The 22,401-nt window shown below is 37.3% G+C and overlaps 1 protein-coding gene across 2 annotated transcripts in view; it reads left to right on the top strand.

The window, feature by feature from the left end:
• LOC306827569 (RNA-binding Raly-like protein) overlaps positions 1-20,419 on the top strand; it is a 39,823-nt gene extending 19,404 nt beyond the window's left edge. For both annotated transcript variants that reach the window (XM_079349482.1, XM_079349481.1), the window contains exons 3-9: positions 14,004-14,079; positions 15,091-15,138; positions 15,826-16,019; positions 17,707-17,820; positions 18,046-18,203; positions 18,953-18,987; positions 19,619-20,419. In XM_079349482.1, the coding sequence (XP_079205608.1) occupies positions 14,004-14,079; positions 15,091-15,138; positions 15,826-16,019; positions 17,707-17,820; positions 18,046-18,203; positions 18,953-18,985 (623 nt within the window). In that variant the 3' untranslated portion in view covers positions 18,986-18,987; positions 19,619-20,419. The remainder of the gene's footprint in view (positions 1-14,003; positions 14,080-15,090; positions 15,139-15,825; positions 16,020-17,706; positions 17,821-18,045; positions 18,204-18,952; positions 18,988-19,618) is intronic.
• Positions 20,420-22,401: the final 1,982 nt, after the last annotated feature.

Below are 22,401 nucleotides of genomic sequence, written 5' to 3'. Positions count from 1 at the left end.
AATTTATCTCACTGGGAACATTCATCACAGATTACAAGATGACCTTCTGCGAAGTTTCAACCCGAAAACCTCTGTATGTTTAGTTTCCCTTTCACAATTTTTGAGTTCAATTAGGGACTATTGCTCAAATTTCACATACATTTACTTTTCTTCATATAAAGAAGTTTAGTTAATCTTGTCGAACTGCTGTCATTTTTAAAACCTTAGGAAGAGGAACAGCAGCCACATTTTCTTACAAATTGAGCTACTTACCTGCCCAATGTTTCTTTATTCCCGATGGGTTACAATGTACCACTACTCATCTAATCCAACTTTCATGAAGAAATGTTTTATATTTATAAGCACCACAGGAGCTCTTACTGTGAACAGCAAGCTCTACAAATGTTAAAATATGGAAATCAGGTAAATGAGCTAAGTGCAAGGTTGCATGTTAAGGCTGCTCATTAATGGGAGCTGATCACTGACACATAAAGCATACTCATAAATACTGCCGTGTTTGCTATTTCAAAGCTCCAGGAATATTCACATTAGTGTCAACATCTCACATGTCCTCTCTGCATCAGTGCATCCACTTAAAGAAGCTTACCTGCACCTACAAACTGAAACAATATTTTGATTCCTGAGAAACACAATAACAACAACAACAGGGTGTGCAGAGAAAAGGATTTATCAGTTGCACCTGCACATGCTTCATATAACAGCAACGAGAGTTCTAAACAAATAGATAATTGCCTTATACAATAGCCAAATTAAATATTCCTTTGCATGGCATTGCATATTGCATTTCTAACAGCTGCACTTCTTATATTGTCTGTGGACACACGTGCACCCACATGCACACACAAATCCTGTCTACTGATTTGCACCATAAGTGTCAGAGGCATATGAAAGCTGCCTACAGTATGGTAATATCTCACCCTGCTTTGGAACTCTAGTTTTTTTTTTAACTTTATTCTGCTGCCTCAGTGAAATTTAACCCTCTTGGTCATCATCTTTTAAACATGAACTTTGTATTTGATTAGGCTCAGGGACTATAACGCCGGAGGTGAGTGCATCCTGCACAAGATATGAATTCTTGATATTTCCTCGAACACATTCCTTTTTTTTTGATTACAACCAAAAGGAGGCAATTCTCAGGGTGGTTGTTTAAAGGCATGACTTGTGACAGGAGGGAGGGTCAGACGTAAACCCTTTTGAAGTCCTAAGTACCCAGCATGCAGTTCGGGCTGCTGAGCGACCTGGACGTCTCACACCTGAGTAGATTGAATCGCCTGCCAGAGAACGAAGCTCCAGAGATTGCTTTACTCAATTTAATTCCTTTTGACATGACTGGATTGCAGAGACAATGGTTTAGAAGTAGTTCATGCAAATAAAAGTGACATTCAATCAGACTGTTATTGGCCTCAGACAGCAGCTACTTAGATGCTGGGGATGTGAAGATATCTGCTGGGGATAAGCAGGGTTATTATTTCTCCGACTCAGCATTCTTTACTTTCTGCTGTTGTGGATAAAATCTGGACAAAGATGTATTGATATTTTTAAGGGTCATTTTTTACAATCAGAGAGTGGTGTGATCTGCTTCCTAATCATCTTCTGTTGAAAGTGTTATAGAGTGTTTACATGTGAGTGCTGTCTGCTGGTCTTTGAGCGTCTCTCTGTGGCTGAAACATTTACTGCAGAGAACCAGATCAGTTTCAACGTATCCAAAAGCCAGATTCCCATAGTTAAGATGGAACTACGCATGGTTAATACAGACTCATATTAATGTAGAGTACTTTGGATGTTTAAAGAGTAAATAGACGAACTCACCTGGATGTGATAATGGAGGGCTGAATTATTTCCTCAGGAATAATCGGTGACACAGGCCCAATAATAATCTTTTGAAGACTATTGAATAAATCTAATATTTCATGTCACTTTGCTTGAAAATCTTACTACAATGTACACTTCATCTATTCAAGGTCTCCATGCATAAGGGTGCAAAAGCTGATCTCTTCTCTGATTCATTCTTAAGATATTGATGACAAGACTTAAAACATGAGACAACTTTTTGGAAAGGTGTTTATAGGTACAAGTAAAACAATGTTTGCAGGTCTGTCATCCAAAACAGCAATATAAGAGAGTAAACTATGGATCTGTTTAATAAGGGAGAGGAATAAATCTTATTACATGTGCTATTTACTTTAGAGTTCACATTACCGTTCAGCTTTTTAAACTTGTTTTCCATATCAATTCACTTATCTGTCTTTTATTTTAGCAACATATTAAAAAAAGAAAATAAGTCAACCAATCAATTAAAAGGTTCTTAAATGTGGGAACCCAGATTCAAATTGTGCAACATTAATTGAGAATTAAAGGTCATCTTTATCTAAATGTTAACTTGATATTCATTGAATGCCACTTCTAAACTTAACTTAGGTAACTGAAATGTTATCACATTTCTGCTCTGCAGTCTTTCTTTTTTTCCTTACTGCATACATGAATGTTTCATCTGCATGAACACTAGATGGTGCTGAAAGGAAAGCAGTGAGGGCAGCACCATCATAACTGGGACATATTTAATCCTCCCTCAGCATGTATGATTCATTTATATCCTCAGTAGTCAAACTCATACAGGAATAGACTGCATGTACTTCTGAATACTTAATGAAATGTTTTTTGTTTATGTGGCATTAAAAGTTGAATTTATTCAGAGTGTGTCTGTGCTGTTTGTGCAGCTTGGAAACTGTTGACACTTGGGCTGTTTTATATATAAAGTTATGATGGTGATTAAGCTGCCGCTGCCACTCTTGCTGCTGGTTAAAATGAGGATAAAGATAAACCCAAAAGAGCAAGCACATAGAGCATGGTTTATGTCTGTTTCTCTGCCTACATCAAATATTTAAAGATGTATTTTTCAAAATTTCTCCAAAGAAGCCAACGTGAGACAGGGGTTTGAGGATATTGGCGTTTGATTCAAGCGACTAGGCCTTGAAATAATTAATGTGTCACACTCAGTCTTTATATTTCAAAAGCTTTTAGTTTCTTGTCTTTATTTTCGAGATAAAAGAAGCTCAGGGACGATTAAAACATCAGAGTGAATGTGAGACAGCTGAGAACTCTGTGTCAGTGTAATTAGATATTACAATTACAAGGCTTCACACAGCGGAGCCCAGGCTCTGAAACAGCTGGAGAATCAGCAGCTTCTTCCTCCCTCTCGGCTGCTCTTCACGTCAGTCTGTCACTTAAGTCCACAGTCCATCCACTTTTAATTAAAAAAAAAGACGATGACAATAAGAAGCTGATTTGCCTTTCCTTTGGATGAAAGAAAAAGTACAGAAGACATGTCAGGTCGAACTCGACTTTATGCAGGTTTTATCAGAATGAAAAGTAGGATGTATTTTTAAGCTGATCCATGAATATCAAACAGGAATCATTCGCCTCTCACACTTTCTCAAAAAGGTTTGTTGTTAATTTTATACAGACAGTTTGTGAGTCTGGGAGGATCATAAAGCAAGACAGGCTTTTAAGTGAGACATTTTTATCTAGACTTTTTAATAGTACAAAACACAGCACTTTCCTTTCTCTCTCTCACTTTCATTACGTCTTCTGAACAAATGCACATTAATCCCATGAACCATAGATAATTTCCGTTTATGCATTTATTTATTCATATACTCTCATATACTTGTTATTTTAACTAAAAATCGAGCAAATAACCTTTTGGATTTTGGAGAATTGTCTCTTCATAAGATCTGAACAATGGCTACAATTGAACACTGTAAAAAAATGTAATGTCACCATCAAAATGACAAGTTGCTTAGAACACAATATTCACATTTGTAAAACGTGAAACGTGTGAATATTCTTCCTCTCCTCTGCAGCCCTGTGCAGAATCCTGTAGTCCGTTTATTCCTCTACTCTACGACACGTCTTTCTTTTCAGTTATCAAGATTTCATGCAGCTGAATGTATGTGCAAATAAAAAATGTAACTCATAAAAATAGTAATACTTTCAACAACTGTCCAAACAAAACTACATGTTATGTATTCCACTGCCATCCTAACTTATAGTTGATATTATATGACAGTGTGAATAGTAATAAACAGACAGATGCGGGTTGTTAAGTTGTAACTTAAAAATATATTGCACAATGTATTTCATATTCTAATAGTAGCTGCCATGGGTACACTGAGTTCATACCCTCTGTGTTATGTTCAAAATAACAATAACTCACCATCAAAATACTTATTTGTCTATTTATTAATATCCAACTATTTCGATATTAAATCAATCTCTGAGCTTTGGACTGATGTATAAGTAAGTCTAATGAAACGCTCATTGAAAATCCGTGCAATTGAAAAAGTGAACAGAGGTTTTATCTGACACCAACCCACCGCAGAGGGTTCGGCAACTTCAAATAGGCAAACTAATTACATAAGGTTAATATTTCTGTTTCATTTCCGGTTTGCTTAAAAAAAACCATTTAAACAAAACTGGCTATATCAGTGTTTTTCATAGCCAGTTCAAAACTCCTCACGAGCTTTAAATTCATGCTTTTCCTGCCACGTGTTATCTAAATGGAGAAAGATTAGTTGGAAAAACATCATGCGTGAGCTTTATCATTGTAATTCTTCATAGATTCTGCCCCTGTATTTGGGGCTTGGAGGAGAATGTAAAAAGAGAGCTCCCCCTGGACCAGTTTGACTAATGGTACAGTCTGAAGCGGCTCTGCTCTGAGTCAGGAGCTGGAGGTGCACACCGGCGGTGGGACTGCATTTTGGAGGAGAGAGGGAGAGAGAGAGCAAGGCAGAAAGTGAAAGCGAAGTCGTCTCGGCTACAGAAGAATTGACATCCTTTATTTCCCCGTTTGGTATGACCATGTTTAAAGGCAGGCGTCGTAACCACAGATGTGAGTAAGAGCCGTCAATCACTGATGACGACAAAGAGTTAATGTCGCGCAGTTAATGAAGCTATACTTCTGACTTATTTGTGTGGCATGTTTCATTTACTTCAAACTCTGAAAGCTTTTCTGTTATTGTCTTCCATTACAGGGATGATTTTTGAGAAACTTGCTACTCATTAATGTCCAAAATACACGTGAAATATGATGTCAGCTTTGCAGTGAATTCGTTTTGCCTTGTCAGTTGATTGTACTATATCTCCTCTGTGCTTCTCTCTATAGGCTACATGATGGGATTTATGTCTACATTCGTAAATTATTGAAGATTTTGGTTTCACTTTGGAATATTGTGTCATCGATAGTGTCATGCATGCAAAATGAAATTTAAGTTACTGATGACTAATTGGAAGCAGGAGATTGCAGCCCATGCACATCATTTATTCAAATCTACTTGGTAGCTAAGGTCTATAAACTGAAAATGGTGGTAGTGAGTTTTTAAAAAAAAAACACTGTCTGTACTGTGTGGTGGCTTTCTCTGATGCAGTTCAGTAGGTGGTGCAGCTGCAGGTGTGCTGTGCACCTGTGGACGTGAAAGGGTTGGAAGGAGATGTGATTGAAGATCTGAAATTGAAATTTATAACACTGACGAATCATGCATATTTTTTTTAAATCTCCATGTTTTGATTGATGATCAGAACTTATATTTTCATGACTGTTGTTGTGCCTTCCAAAGTTTTCACAATCAATTATTTACTGTAGTAGTCCTATAGAAACTGTGACTCAGTGATACAAAATGCAGTGCAGATGTGTCATGCTGTGGCTCCCTGTTGTCACTCTGCTCTGTGTTTTCTGCTCAGTGTTTCTATTCTACGGTCACCTCACAGATGGGGAGGTCCGGCTTGAGCCCAGATGTACAAGTGGTTTGAAGCAGGTGACTGCTGCTGGCTGGTTTCCGAGCCTCTCGTCGAGTTTTTACAGTTTATGTTGAGGTTGAAGTGATGAACTAACCCGAGGGGCTTAAAATGTTTCAAAGTGTTGCACTAAAGGGGCACATAGTTTCATCACAAGAAAAAGAAAACCCGAAAAGGAAGAAAAATGTATTAACAGCTTAGGAGAGATGGAAGACTAAATGATGTTAACCTCAGCACTATGCTCATTATGATTAATGCAAAAATCTACATTTACTGATGTTAAGATGTATCCCTTTTGTAATGCTATTCTGCATCTAAAGATGCTCCTCTTGAGAGTTAATAATCCCAATGTGATATATGAAACACTGTCAACCCCCAAATTTAACAATCCCACATTAAGTTCTCCCTAATGGACCACAGTCAGCAGGTCTTATTAAAATAATTTTATTCGGAGCTCAGAGAGCTTGGGGACCGGCTGCCAAATTTATGTTCCGCCAAATTACCATTTTCCTTCAGAGGGCGAAAGAGCAAAGTACAAGGAAGTCATTAAATAAGGACAGGCGGCTGAGTAATTAATCTAAAAGTCCCTTTCAACCATAACAAAACTGTTAAAGCCTTAAAGCTCTAATGATAGGAATCAGTCGAACATACTTCACTCTAGACGCTGTGTGGCCTGGGTGTATATATATATATATATATATATATATATATATATATTTATGTACATTAAGCTAATGGAGAGTTGACAAAGTTATGTAACTATGTATGAGTCACAACCACGCAGGCCCTGTGATTGGTCCGCTAGGTGACATAATATAATTCATTATATTTCCTGCATTTACAACATTTGTTCTTGTTCCACATCGTGGTACATTTCATCTACTCTGCATTTCTTAGGTGGAGTATTGTAGAGCAACACACACTTGAAGTTCAAACTCATATTCCTTTTCTCCATCTGGTGAATTGTAACTGGTCAAAATGAATAATCCTTTTTGATATAAAACAGCAACCAACCAATTTAAAAAATCACACCAGTTAGAGAAACTGTCATTGTCACTTCAATGCAACCCGACCTCTTTCTTACAGAGTCTCTGCGACGAGCTGTTTTCAAGCTAATCCCAAGTAAAACCACTTACAGGGTTCTCACAGATACAGATAACCTTTTTTTTTTTTTCAAAATACCATTTTAATTTAATATTGTTCTGCAATGATGAAAATGTAAATTTTTAATTTGATTTTTATGAAATGTTAGTTTGAAATAAAACCAGGATAAGTGTGCCCTAATGAAAGGATACATGCTCAGTGAAGAGACCCCTTTTCCCAATAATGTCCCTTTGTCCCAGAAAGATTCATCACCTATGGCCCAACTCAAACAGCATTGCCCCTTTAACAGACATGCTAGTTCAAGTTAGTGACAATGTTGATACCACCTACCCTACCAAATGGCCCATCATGGCCCTCCAACTCCAGTATGTGGCAGCAAGAGTCAGGACACCACCGGGGTTGTCAAGTAGAAACCTCTCTTTACCACCTTAAGAGGCTGGACAGAGAGCTCCAGCATCCCAGGGCCACCCCCTACCTTTAGCTGAGGGGGTGTACCAAAGAACTTCAACAGAAGGGATCACCATAGCAACAGAATGTTCAATTGAATCCTACTGCCTGTGACAAAATGAGACTTGATTTTTTTTCTTTCTATTTTCAATAAGTGGCAAAGCATCCAATTTTAACTAAACATAACATGATACGAGAAAAGGCATACACATAAAAAGTGGTTAGAATGCTCATTCTGCTCATATGAGTGAAACCTTGATGAGCTTCAGGCGTGCTCATACAGAGGAAGGTTTCGCAAAGCTCTTTAAGAGCAGCCGGGGGTGTTAGCCTTTCTTTCCTTTGATTTAAGGTCAGTCGAATATAAATTTGACAGTTTAACACAAATATAAATAATGAAGGATTAAAACGTTCAAGTGTTATTTGCCCATACTTTGTGCTAAGTCCATGGTAACAATCAAGGGCATTTCCTGAAAAACATTGCCTTATAATTTATGGTTTGTGTTTTATTTCCTGCTAATGCAGAGAAGAGAAGAGAAAAAAATATCGCTGCTTTCTGGATTGCTAAATGTGAAGTTTAAAAAAAAAAAATCATCATGGCAAATTAGTCATTTTTTCGATACTAAAAATTCTCTAGGCTACAGCCTCTTTATCTTTCTGCGTTATATGAATGTATGTAAAAGTCTGTCTTTGTGACGTACTTTATGAAAACATGTTTTATAGACTCTTCATTGAAGAGTTCATGGATTGTGTATATTTGTTATTACAGTGACAGAAGATAATGAAAGCAGTAGATCATTAGCTCGTGAATGCATATACCCATTCACACGTTCTCCTCTCAGCCTGTCACTCATCCTGCACTGCTCGAGAAAACACACTCGGGCGTAATAAAAAGCAGAGGCCGTGGTGCCCTTGAGCCGAGATCAAAGATTATTCAAGTCCTGCCTGTCAGATTTACAGGGGAGCTGGTACGCAGCTTAGATTGAATCTGCGATCACTGTCACGCTGGATGTCTTTTTAGTCGCACATTTGTATTCACACGGGCGCCTGGATGATCTCTTCATCAAACACTGCTCACCTGCTCCTCAGGATGTGCTCTCAAAGTTTGTTCTGTGCCAGTTAGTGAGCCTCTGCCTGCCAAAGATTATGTTTCGGGATTAGTTCATGGAGGAAACACCTTTTCTCGTCTCTTTTCTTCAGCTAAATTGAACTAGTTTAGTGAATTATATTTATGGAGGAAAGTATTCAATGAGATGATTTGGGAGGATGAAGAAGCTCCAAGTGGAGACACAGCTGAGCTTTAATAAACACAACTGTCCAAACCTAAGGAGGTCAGTTTTTCCTCAGAGGGCTGCTTCATTACCTATACATAGACTGCTTGCCTGCTTCATAAGCATTTACTAAAAGAAGATGTGTAACATTATTACTGTCTGTTCAGCTTCATGTGCTGGTGAAAAAATGCAAGCTATGCAGTCAGAGCGCCCTCAAAAATACTGAATGGGAATCTTTTTCATCTGCCTGACTGAACATCCATTAGGCCAGCAAAAAGCAGTTAAAAGGCCAAATTGAATGGAAAAAGGCATGAAATAAAATACATTGTGTGCTCTTGCTAAAAAGGAAGCTGAACATAAGCAGTCGTTCAGTTTTATTCATCAGAGCAGAATAGTTCAAAGTCAATGTTTTTTTTTGTATCCAAGTCCAGCTCTTATTAAAATGTCTTGTGCACAGCTCCACGGGCAAAGTGCTTAAGGATGCTATGAGCTAAAGCATCTGCCTTAGCACATGTTAATATGAATGAAGCCAAGCTGTGTTAGAGGACCTGTGCGGATGATAATATTTCGAAAAGGATAGAAAAAAGTACTGAGTCCGCACACCAGAAGTTGCTCCAATAAATGAAATTTAATGGACTATTTTTCTTTGATCTTTGGTGCAGCACCCAGCACTTATCCTTCTACCATTATGTGCGTGCCTTTTTGACTTTTTTGTATTTCTAAAAGATCCAACAGTGGATGGATAAAGCTGTAACTGAACTCAGCCACAACGTTAGGATAGAGGAAATTTAATTAAATTAAGATGCAGTAAAGTCTGAGATTGATGCTTTTATGTGGTACATAGATGAGGAGAGAGACAGAGTGATAGCAGCACCTTCAGCTCATGGTCTGACTTACAAAAGAAGGACATGGTACCAAAACATAGATGTCCTCAAAATGGTGTACATGAACCACAAAAATGCAGCATATAAGCGAATACCACAAATCCAGAAAAGGAAAAGGAAAACACTGCATACTCATCACAGCAAATCATTTAGGGAGAAAATATCATCAGATTTTTCCTCATCTGTTAGATGACAAACAGTGGGAGCTCTACTTACCAGGCAAATGATGGCATTCAAACAATTATTAATTAAAACAATGATAATTAGATTCTCAGTGAAAAAGTCATCCACTGTGGTCAACAACATGCTGAAGACTTTTACAGCTCAGCTCAGCCACAAAGAGGATTTAAACCAAACTTGAGTTAATTCTGGACTTTAAAATGACAACTTTAATAACTGTCCATTTTACAGTCTTTTGTAATTGTTTGCTTGTTATCATTTCAAAAACCAGAATTCTTGTAAAAAAAAAACTATAAATTTGTCTTTTTAATTTGAAAATCTACTTACCTTCAATTTACAATAAAAAATGTATAAAACAATGTTATATTTATTAGTTAATGGTTTACCTCAGTTATCAAAACAAGAGATATCCTTTTTTCCATTTTATAGTTGTAACGGATGTGGCTTATCGGGGCATCCGCCACGACGGACACGTTTATTGTTGTCGTAGCAACAACTTCAGGATTGGGAACTACTACTGAAAGATGCCATACTGTTTCTGTATGCAGTTAAAAAAAAATCTAACGTAAATTAAACTTGGACACATTAGCTTGTCTGTAAACATATTCTGGGTTTTAGTCATCTTGACCACGCTCAACTTGGAGTTTGTTTTCATCAGGGTGGGACTGGAGTTGCAGAGAGAACTCCCAGAAATCACCACAATTTTCAAATTTCAACCAGCACTTTACTGTCGAACATAATTCACAACGTCATCTGACTGCAGTAAATTCAAATCATTCATAAAAAAGCGAGCTGAGAGGATAAAACAGTGCTTCAAAGTAACCTGTCTTTCTCTATGCACTCTATGAATATGTCTGTGTAATTCTTCTGCTCATAATGGCTCCAGCATAAAGTAACTTTTTATCTCCCTCCTCCATGTAATGCTGTTCACAGTTTGCAGTATCAACCAGGTCCTAACTGGCTATTGCTTAGCAACACAGTCTCTTTTTTTCTCCAGGCCCAACTTTTTGTATAGTTAAACATAAATATACACACACAGTCACACACACACACGCACATGCATATTCATGCAATTTTTTTGTATATGATTTTTATAATAACTGTAATTAATCAGAGACGGTGTGTGTGTGTGTCTGTCAGGAGTGTGTAGGGTTTGGTGTTGGTGTGAGAGTGCGTTTTAGTACTCTTTCTGTCTTTGATGACCCCAGTATGGAAGCAAAGGAAAGAACCCTCTCATATGAAATATTCGTCACGTCTTCCTGCTGCGTTTTGATAATGATAATGACACAGCTGGCCCTGTGATTTCCTCATATATCTCCGATCCATTAGTCCATTAGAGAAGGATTGAGGAGGGAAAGGAGAGAGCGAGGTTTAAACATGGGTAATCTGCAGACAAAAAAATTGGACGAGCTAGATACAGATGGAGTTACCCCAGTAAAAATATGGGAAAGAAAATATTTGAGAGACAAAATCAGAGGTCTTATGCAGTGAGACATGCAGTATACTGCATTTACTGCTTGAGCTAAATTACTTTAGACAGAAAGAGATGCTCATTACCTTTAAGTTAAGGGCAGCTATAATCAGAAGGGGTAGGTCCATATGTTTAAGACTTATGATTGATTTTATGTATCTGTGAAAAAACCCCTTAAGGCACAACAAAACAAGCAGATGTTCAGTTCCGTGACTTAATTAGCCGAGTTTGAAGACAGATGGTAGCAACAACTTGTCACTTATAGCAACCACGTCCTGTAGCGTCCTGTAACTTTAAAACCTCAGTCTAATCAAATCAGGTGAGTTGGTACACTTATCATCGTAACCAGTCGTCAAGGAAAAAAGGGTTCAGGCTGCAACGCTTACTCTAAGACTTGACTTGAGCTCCTGTCATGACATTTGCTGCTGCATCATCCCCAAGGCAGTTGGTTCAAAGCTGCTATTTTATCTGTACAACTTTATGAAGCCGTTGAGGGTGATTCATCCATCAGACAGGGATCCCGCTTTGTCAGTGTGGGCTTCAGTGTTTGATATTTGTTTATGTTTCCGTGTATGACCTTGAGCACCACTCAAGGCTGATTGAGTTTGAGGAGAAATAAAGCAGGCAAAGTGAACAGTGATAACAGACTGGTGTAATTCTGTGTGGATCTTGGCAGGTAGAATCGACTGTCAGTCATGTGTAGAGCCGTGTGCTGCGTACAGATAAGTCACACAGGTTTGCTAATGCTTTTGAAGTGGATTTCTTTTTTGCTGCTTGAATTAATTAAACAGAAAATGTTAAGAACAATGTTTTAAGCAACTAATGTCACTGTCGCCAAAAGAAGTTTTCAAAACATTTTCCACCTCTCAGCAACCTCTGCTGCTTTTTTTCCGCAAGTAATTGGACTGAAGGGGAATCACTCAATGATTCAATGCTTTTTGAATTAATTTCCCTGGTTAGTCTCATCCCATAGAACTCAAAAACCTCTGCCAAATGCCAACTAAAAGATTCAATCTGAGTACCAAACAGTCACTGTGCCCAGCATGGTTTTTGTTTTAAATAATGAGCATTTCTGATACTATAGACGAACAGCAGGTTCCAGTGTTGAAAGTGTAAGCCATGAAATACAAGCAGAAATACAAACAACTCCTCCAGTGTCTTCTGGAGACCGGCTCCAAAAAACTCTGAAGTCACATAGTCCCCATTCAAAAATGCCTGTTTTTACAGCAGAAATTAACGTGTTAACAGCCGGGTTTTAAACATTGTTTGTGTTGAGTGTTTGGTGAAATGTATCCGTTTTCATTTTATGAAAGATAAAGCTGCATAGTTTGCTGCACAGTCTGACCTGACTGATGGACAGGCACAATGAAATGGTCGTCAATAGGCTTAAAACCTGCCTCAGCTTTAGCTCTATGAGTTGACTTAAATTTAGGTGAAGACATGGTACCATGGTGACTGCTACCAACGGAAATTCAAAAAACCCCTGCAGTAACCAATGGCTAGGTTAGGTTAGGGTCTTGCTTCACTATTATTTACAGTCTTGTTGGATCTGTTGTTGCTCCTTTAGTTTTGTTGCTGTAGTTCTCATGAAAATGTAAAAGTGAGGTCATGTAAAATCTCATCATTCTGGTCTCCTCTTGCATAGCCTATTAAGACACCTTCTGCATGTTACCAATGAGTTGGTTGCAAAGACGCAGCCCTGGAAAGTTTCCCTGGTGAAATCCATTCCTTTAAGATTTGGAAATAAATTTTAAAAAACAGCGAGGTTATCCAAGAGGTGATATTTATTCGACAGACAGAATGAAGTTTATTTGATGTGTTTTTGTCAGCGAAGTGGTTCAGAGGAAGCAGCTCTCAAGCATTTGTCAGCAACGCTCTTCTTGTAATCCCACCACGCACCCTCATCCTCCTCTCAAAGGAGAATCCTCTAATAGTAGGTGTCACTCATTTCCCAAAAGTTTTGACACCAAAAGTTGCTCTGTGGAGTTTTATACGTTTCTTTTGTCCAAAGAAAAAAATGAGAATGGATGCAGAGTGTTATCTTTTTAATTCAAAGGGAGGGATACGTTCTGTCTTTAAATTGCTCTTGGGTTTGTGTTGAAATATGTGAAGTCAGAAGAACCACATTGGAGTCCTGTGTTCAGACAATACCAAACTATCTGTGAAAAGTAAAATGGCATTACTAACTGCGAACAATAGCTGATTTGCCTTCCAAGACAGAAGCATGCTGTATGTAGGTCCGGCGCCTTCCCTTAAAAATCACGCTGTCAAGCACTGCAGTGCTCCTGAAGGAGGCTGGAACACATTCTGCTCATAGCAGGATGATTAACTTCCTGGTGTGATGTACTTCTTTCACTTGGGATTTGAAATTGTTATGTGTTGCATTGCTGGGAAAACGGAATTTACTCTGCACCAGCTTGTGCAGACACAGCTGTTGAAAGCTGACTTGAATTACATACTGTACATAAAAAATACTTACAGAGAGTTTGATTTCATTAACAAAAGTTCTAGTCTTAATTTAAAGATACAGTAGGTAAGTATGAACAAGGCCTCCCTATGTCTATATTTTCCACTGAACCCAAAGTAACAAATGCTTAATATATATATAAGGAATTCATGGATTAATCCGTAACCAGTATTTGTTTGTACATAATTGTACATGCAATTTTGACAAGATTGTTGTAATATATATATATTTTTGAGCTGCATGAAACAACTTTGACAGCTCACCCACATATATGCCATTGAATATCAAAAGGATATTTAGCTGTTGTCCAAAAAAACATTATTTCTAAATCCATGTTTTTAAATAATTCCTGGAACAAAACTTTACAGTGATTTGTGTTCTGATTCCAGACATCAACATGGCAGGTGAGCCAAAACCATACAGGCCTAAGATCGTCTCCAAGAGGCCTCTCTCATCCCTTTACAGGTCAGAGTTAAACATGTGTTATCACACCGTGACCGTAAAATGTTGCTTTGCTGACCTACTTTTTGTCTTTACTCTTGCTTTCTGTAAAACATCTTGTGATCCTCACTGGTGGACCTGGTTCTTCTGGAGAAAACTGACAATTCCCTATTAGTGCCTCTGTATCGATCTGTCTGTGGCCTATTCAGTGTTTATGCTTAGCAATGCTAAACTTTGTTAATTGGCTAATAGCTGCTTTATATTGCAGGCAATAGTTAGATATCTTTTTAAAATTGAAATACCCTCAATCACTTAGGTCACTTAATACCACACTCATATTGATGGCAACTTTGAAGCTTGTTGGTTTAGCCTTGGTAAACAAACAGCATGTTACAAAATGTGATGTTGTAATTCTATGGGCATACTGTAATCTGTGCCAGAGTTAACTCATACTAACCCATTTATCTATTAGGCTACTAGCAATGTTAACAAAATAGGGGATAATACCTTGAATACATGTACAGTATTTTCTTATTGGCAGAGCTGTCGGTAAAAAAAATAGCTACCACTCCTTATCTGTAATGTAATGCAGGCTACAACTAATCTGATTAGTTAACTCAGTTCTTAGCCCGGGAATACCACAGTTCATAAACAAGCCTAACCATGAACTGCAAGGTTTTCTTTGTACACTTGGCTTTGAGCAGGTGAAAGAAAAAACATTCAGTGTGATATTTCAAGCTTTAGAGTTGCTGATATGTACAATTCTTATTTGAAAGAGCTAGGCTAGCTGTGGCTAACACGGGCTAAATGGCTACTGGCTACAGTATAGATAAAAAAGTATGCTTAAGATTTTAGTAATTACGTCTTTAACTAACAAAAGAACATAATTTAGTTTATGTGTGTAAAATATTTTTTGCCTGTTTATGTGTCAGGGCTTTCCATGTTAAAAAAAACCGTAATGTAGGCTATATAGCTCATAGTAAAACACTAAAACAGAAGAAAGAATAATAATACAAGTCTCTCTTGTGTTAACAGTGGCTATGAGTTTGACTATGACTACTACAGAGATGATTTCTACAGCAGGTATGTGAAACTAATACTTCGGAAATAAAACTGCCTGTGATGTGTAACTTCCCAAATTGCGTAGCAAGCTGGCTTTTTACTGATTTTTGCTCTTCATATAAATCCTCCTTTAATTTCACTACTTGAAACAAAATGAGTTCAGAGCACAATGGCCCCATTTCCATCCGAGGCAAAGTAACTACATTATCATAGGAATAATGAATGTCATATTGGGGAGGTTTTTATTTCCCTCTGCTGGGCTTACTAATGATGCTTTTATCCACATAGGCAAGTACAGAATGTCAGATAGTCCCCTGGCTGGTCATTTGCACCAGTGAGGCAAAATATGTATCTTCCTTCTGACACTTTCACTGCTTTGTTTACTTCCTCTACTTTGCAGTATCACTGCAAGTCCAATCCCTCAGCTTTGACTCATTATTGCTATTTTGGCGTGGCGTAGAGAACAGAGAAATGATTTGATTGAAGGGTTGTGGCGTTGTACAATATGTACCACTTTCATTCAAACATATTTTGCAGCTTGTCTATAAAGTGGTTTGTAAGTGCTTTTTGCCACCCCCTCCCCACCCACCCAAAATGTGACCACTGGATAGAAAAACAACAGCCTGATGACACAAAACGACTGTAATGAATCTTTGAGAAATGTGTTGTTTTCCTACTGCATTATTTTTTATCTTTTATGTGTTTTAGACTCTTTGAGTACCACGGTCGTGTTGTGCCACCGACTCGGGCTGTGATTCCTGTCAAACGCTCACGGCTAGCTGTCCCTTCAACACGCAGAGCCAAATCCTCCTTTCCTGTCAGGGCCTGTTCATCCTCTTCCTCATCCTCCTATTCGTCCTCTCGAGTTCTGAATGTTGGTTCTTCAATAACTGCCCCCAAGCGTATGTTTCAATAGCTTCCCCTTTTTGATCCTTTACTTTTTCTCATTCTGTTTAAAAAAAAAAAATATATATATATATATATATATATATATATATAGATATGTATATATATATATATATATATATGTATATATATATTTCTTTTTTTTTTTATTAAACTTGTCTATTATAACTTGGGGTATACTTATGTGTTAGTATGAGTGATGGAATCTCTCTGCAAAATACTTCCAGCAGCAACGCCAATAAACACGTTCAGCCAGATTTATAGTAACGATATAAAACAATGTATTTAATCATTTATAGTTTTGTTTATTTTCATTTTTTAATGAATCTAACCAAAATTTAGAGATCAAAGAAACAGCACATCTTCTCTTTCACAAAAGCTGGAACACCTTTTATCTTAGAATATGACTTCAAAAATCCAACATCTTTTATCACTGCTGCTGATGAACTTTGTGATTAATTATTCACTACACATTGCTCGGAGTGAATAAGATGCATGTCTGCTTAGTTAGTGCTTCTGTGAAAAAAAAAAAAGATCAGGTTACTATTGTCATCCATCTTATTATCTCTTTTATAAATCCAAATAGTATTGCAGGTTATAAGCTGCTGTATTGTTTAAGCCGGACCATGTTATTTCAAGGTAAAATCTGTAACTCGTTATTTCACAGCTGTCTTTGTTTTGCTAAATGGGAGGTTTGTTTGAAACCAGTCTGATCCTCTGTCTTTAAAGTATTTGGGCTGTTTCTGTATCTCCACAATTAAAATTCCTATATCACCAATTGTTTAACTGAGGCTCGCCAGCTAACCTCACCTCAGCGCAATTTGTAAATGGCCAGTTTATTTGGATTTATGACCCCCAACTTTAATTATTTGGTCAGCATGTTGTTGTTTTTTGCTGTAATTGACAGCCCTATACATGTAGCATTAAGAAAGATCTGGAAAAAAGTTAGTAACCAAGTGAGGCAGCAGTCAACCCGCTACATATTTCAACATTTTAAAAAGAGTATTAATATCAGACTTACGGTCAGCATATGTCCAAACTCTGATTCTGCTGCTCAGTATCTTTCAGCATGATACATTTTTATTGTTGAGTTCATATACTGTCATATACTGCCCAGTAAATTAATCAATGGTAATTAAAGGACAAGATTAGCATTTTAGGAAATGTGCGTATTGGCCTTCTTTTTGAACTTTAGATGATCTTCTGTTTGTCTTGTATTTGAATGATCACTGCAGGTCAGTTTAGCTTAGCACAAAGACTGGATGTAATTGAAAAGTGTCTGTGACTTTTAAACTCAAACTCACTTTCAGCCTTTATCTCTTGGCCCTGCTTTTGTTTGTTATTTATGCTTTTAAGAGATAGGATTGTGACCAAAGATTGTGACCAAAGATTCTCATGTAAAATCAAAGTAGTGTAAAACTGGTAAATTTTACAACTGTTGTCATGCACTGCTCTATTCACTCACTGTTACTACTCAACTTACACCCCCAATAAGTAATCTAAATAATAAAATTAATTCCTAAAACTTCTTCAGCTCCTCAATCATTTTACTTATTGTACCATAGACAAACATCTGGTAGTGAACTTTGCTCTCAGACAAGTGTTAGAAATATGGTGTCTGCTGTCTCCTTGTCAGACATCACATTAACTATGCCTTCTTTCTTTATTAATGCATGCTTCCAGTGAAGACGGACCAGCTCCTAACAATCAAAAAGGAGCTGTCACAGATCAAAACCAAGATCGATTCGCTGCTCGGAAGGCTGGAGAAGATTGAGAGACAACATCGCTCTGAAGGGGGTAAGATTTGACAGCAAAGGGAGGGGAGGATTTTTCTGCATGCAAACTGATACACATACAAATGGGGAAGACATGTAGAGGTTTGAAATGAAAGTCCCACACAAGGCAGAGGGATACAGAAAACATTAAAACTTTATGAATGACCTAGAAAAAGAGATGAGTAAAGATCAAGCTCAGACTTTAGCTGTCAAGTTCTCTGTTCATCGCTCTCTCTCTTTTCTTCAGATATGCAGAGGAAACAAGAGGAGATGTGTGAGTGTCTCCATGGCAACGCAGTAGACCACTCTGGTGAAGAGGAAGTGGAGGGGGCAGCTGAAGTGGAGGCGGGGGAGATGACAGACGGTGGAGAAGACGACTATGAAGATGAAGGCACCAGTGAAATGGTGAGCAAGCCAAGCAGCCTTTTACAGTCAGAACAAGTAGTGAGCGGGCTGACGGTGTGTAAACATCTCTGTCTGGTTTAATGACATGCCTCTTGCTACACTGCTCAGTATTGGTCAGTTCCTTAAGTGGTTTCTTTTGCAGAAACGTAGCATGCAGTGCATGTGTTATTTGACAAGAATAAAGTCATTATTCTTGGCACAAATATAGTAGTCCAACAATTTGTGAAATATCCCTTTTGGGTGTGGAATTACAAGATTTATACTATACTCATGTCTTCAGCAAAACTAAAGCTACAATTTGAATCTAGTGTGCTTAGCTTAGTCGAAACAAGGGAAACATGAAGAAGAACTAGCTGGAGTATGTGGATGAATATAACAAAATCCATCTACTAGTCTTCTACTATATTAACCTTGTGTTTGAAACCTTCTAGCAGGATGATGGGTTTTTAATTTTTGCCTCAAAGTATTTGCCAGATAACCACAAAAATATTACTACCATCCAAGAAAAAGTCAGATACCGAGAAGTCAATCCCATCCAAGAAATAGTCCGGTTTTCATCACCATTTTGAAGTATTTGCAGATGTTTTCACTTTGACAGTGACAGCCAACTGTTTAAAGTTGATATACTAACCTTAGCTAGCTAGCTCAAAAGGAAAGTAAGTTAAAAGGACGCTACAGTATCTAAGTGGCCAGTTGTAAGAATGGATTAAAATGTGTATCTCATCGATGTTTCTATCTTTGAATTGCAGATAGAGAACCACATATCAGACATTGACAACTGAGAAAGGTAAGTACTTTGTTTCTGCTCATCGCAGCATATCTTTATTATATATTTATTTGAATAGGCTATATATTGTAGGCTAGATTGTTGGACAACAGTTCCCTCACATGAACATGAACTTAAAACAGTAAATTCACATTTTCTATGATCAAGCAGAGCCTTCTCCCCTTCTCTTAATGCCTTGTCATTGTCTGTGTAATGAAAAGCATCTCTGAGATTATCAGTGACGACAGTCTGACAAGCTGCAGAGATAGGAGTTTGCATTTTCCATCAAAGAACATTTAAATTATGTGATTTACTTTGTACGAACAAATAGCTTTGAGATTGAATTTGCCTCTTGGCTGACATTTCCTTTCTTCCTCTTCTCAAGTGCCCGATAACAGAAATCATACTGTCTGCCGCTCTAAATGAGATAGATCGTTAGGAAGAATGTATAATTAACTGTAGGTAGCAGGTGACGTCAAGAGCATTGTTTTTTTGTTTTTTTTTGTCACAGCCTCAACACCTTTTTTGTTTTCCACTCAGGTCAAAGACCACACAAATAAAGAACCTAAAAATTGGAAACTTGACTAAAAAAAAAATATATATATATATATATTCACAATTTCTTCTGTTCTTTTCTTCTTTTTTTCAAGTTGGTAAAGACTACCTGGACAAGAAGTTGGGAGAACTGATACCAGCAAAACCTTCTTCATCAAGAGGGTGTATTTGAAATTAAGAAAGCTATGCCGGGAGCGGCTGGCAGCTGAAGACGAGTTTCTCAAACTTGTGTGTTGCTAGTTTGCCTCATTAGAACACAGTACTTCTTCATCCAAATGCTGGTTAGGAAATTATCTCCAGACTACTGCAAGATCCACTGCACAGAGAAATCAGTATCCCCCATTCAAACATATTGCCTCTTTGAAAAACATGGACAATAAATTGTGTGCTTAATATGATATAAACAGATCTGTATTGTGAATAAAAATACAGTAACATGATCAACAACACGATCAACCAGGATATCCTTTGTTGTACTGCAAATGTTTGTTTTTTCTGTTTCTGTGAAAACTGTGACCAGCCGTGAAGCCGGCAGAGAGCTAAATATGAATGTAAGAGGAACAGGATTTCTTTCACATGTATGTGTTTTTGCTTTTGCTATACATTTGGCTGATTTGTACATAATTAATTTATTCACATTGTCTCCACATTGTTTTGTAAGCATATCATTTGTTAAATCATTCAATTCAATTAAAAAAACGTTATTTGTCCCCAGGGGGTAATTCAGTTCATAAGTTGCTTGTGTTTAATTATCTAAAATAAGTTGACTATTTTTTATTATTGGCATGTTAAAAATTTTGCTGTTATAGATGATTTGTATTCATTGCATCTGTTGTACAGCTCTGGATGACATCAGATTTTGAAATAAACCCGTTCCTCCTCCCAAAAAACGGAACACCCCCCCCCCCCCCCCCCCCCCAAAAAAAACCCCCCAAAAAACACCCTGCCTGCCTGATAGTGCACACAGCGTGTCTTTTGCAGTCTTCTTCTCTGTGAAAAACATCAACATTATTGCACTGAAAGTTATCATAACTGAAATTTTTATTTGCAGCATTGCATGAGCAGCAGAGTTTGAACGTTGCTACCAAACTAAAATTTAAACTTTTCTTCTAGTTCCAAAGTAGATTTTGATTTTCTGGCAACATTCCTCTATAAATACAAATGTATTTTCTTTAGGTGGTCAGTGCAGAACTTTAATCCAGACCAAAATATCCCAACAACTAAATGATAGATTATTTTATGATATTAACTTCTGAACAGTCCTTTGTCAGCAAAGGAATACTAATTTATTTAAAGGGATGAATGTATTTTCCTCTAGTGACACCATGAGGGTGTCACTTGTTGTTTTGAAAGACATTTCTCAAAAAATATTAGGATAGACAGCTTTTATAGATGATACAGAAAATGTAACGTGTTCTCAAAGTACTGAACCTACAGTAGGTGCACATTTGAGGTACTTGTTCTGTTCTTGCTGTTCTTGCTTTTACCATTTTATACTATTTTGCTCAACTACAGCTTATTATCTGAACAATTGGTTTAGTAGGAAAATAATCTCAAAGATATGATAGTTTTCACCAACCCTTAAGAAGTCTTGAATAATGTTTCACTACAGGACTCAGACCTTCCATTTTTAAAAGACAAATTAAAATGGGGTAAGAAGTAAAGTTAAGGATCTAAAGATTTTTCATTAACTCAGAAGTTTGTTTCCACCAGAGGAGTTCCAATTCATTCAACTTAAAAGTAAACATGCAAGTACCTCAAATCGTTACTGCAGTGGTCAGCTAACTGTCTTTGAATCCAACAGGCTGGGGACTGACATTGAAGTTTGACTTCTGTGAATTGTTCTCCATCTTTAAATGATGGTCTTAACAAATTAGGAGTAGGAGGCAGAAATAAAGACATGGAATAGCACTCCAGTAATTATAGCATTCCTTTACATTAATTCTGCTCTAATTAGCTGTGAGATTTTTCATCTCTTTTTTAACACAGTGCCCTTGAAAACTCCGGCCTATGAGAGATAATTGGTGGTGCAGCAGATGGCATTAGTATTTCACTCACTTCATTAGCACCAGGTCATCATTTGCACAGGTTAAGGAGGGTCGCTGGCTGGGTTGTAGGTATAATTGGTTCTATCATTGCTGGCTAGCTTCCTGTGAGTACAATGATCAGTCATTTAGCTCCTCTAATATGGACAATGTTTAACTTGTGATGACGAGCCCGTAGCTGCTGGAGAAATTAGTATAATAATAGGGGTCAGGATCTTTTCTAATTCACCTGATAAGTCATGGTCTTGATGCAAAACCTGCGTCAAGACTTGTTTTACAAATTCAGGAATGTTGAATGTGAAAGAAGAGTATACTCAGTCTAAAGGAAAGGGAGGGTATTAAAAAATCATGTTGGAATGTATCACAACAAATGTGGAGATTGTCCAACACCTGAAACAAAAATAGATCTGAAAAATAATATCAGTCTGTAGTGCTCCCAATTATTACCATTTAGTATTTCGAGTCTTTAAAAGACACAACAGTGCAATTCATAACAGGTGTTATCTCAAGACACTAACAAAAAGCAGGTCCTCACTTATTGCTATATTACAAGGACCCGGCTTAATCCATCATGAGCACTTCTGCAAAGCACAAAAAATTTACATTTACTGTTGGTTTAATGGGGTAATACAAACAACGTATATTGCTTATAATTTCTGACCTATTTCATGTTCTGAAAACATGTGTATGTATTATTAATTTTACTTTGAACAAACTATATAAAGCCATATAAAAGCATATTAATAAGTAGTTAAAGAACAAACTAACATTGATTTCTTTAGTCCCTCTTCTGATTCAGAACACGTTTGTATATTATATTCTGGACTTACAC

This window comes from Symphodus melops, assembly GCF_947650265.1.
Source record: "Symphodus melops genome assembly, chromosome: 7".
Lineage (NCBI taxonomy): Eukaryota > Metazoa > Chordata > Actinopteri > Labriformes > Labridae > Symphodus > Symphodus melops.
Note: the sequence above shows the minus strand (reverse complement) of the source record. Positions and strands in the feature narration are given on the sequence as shown.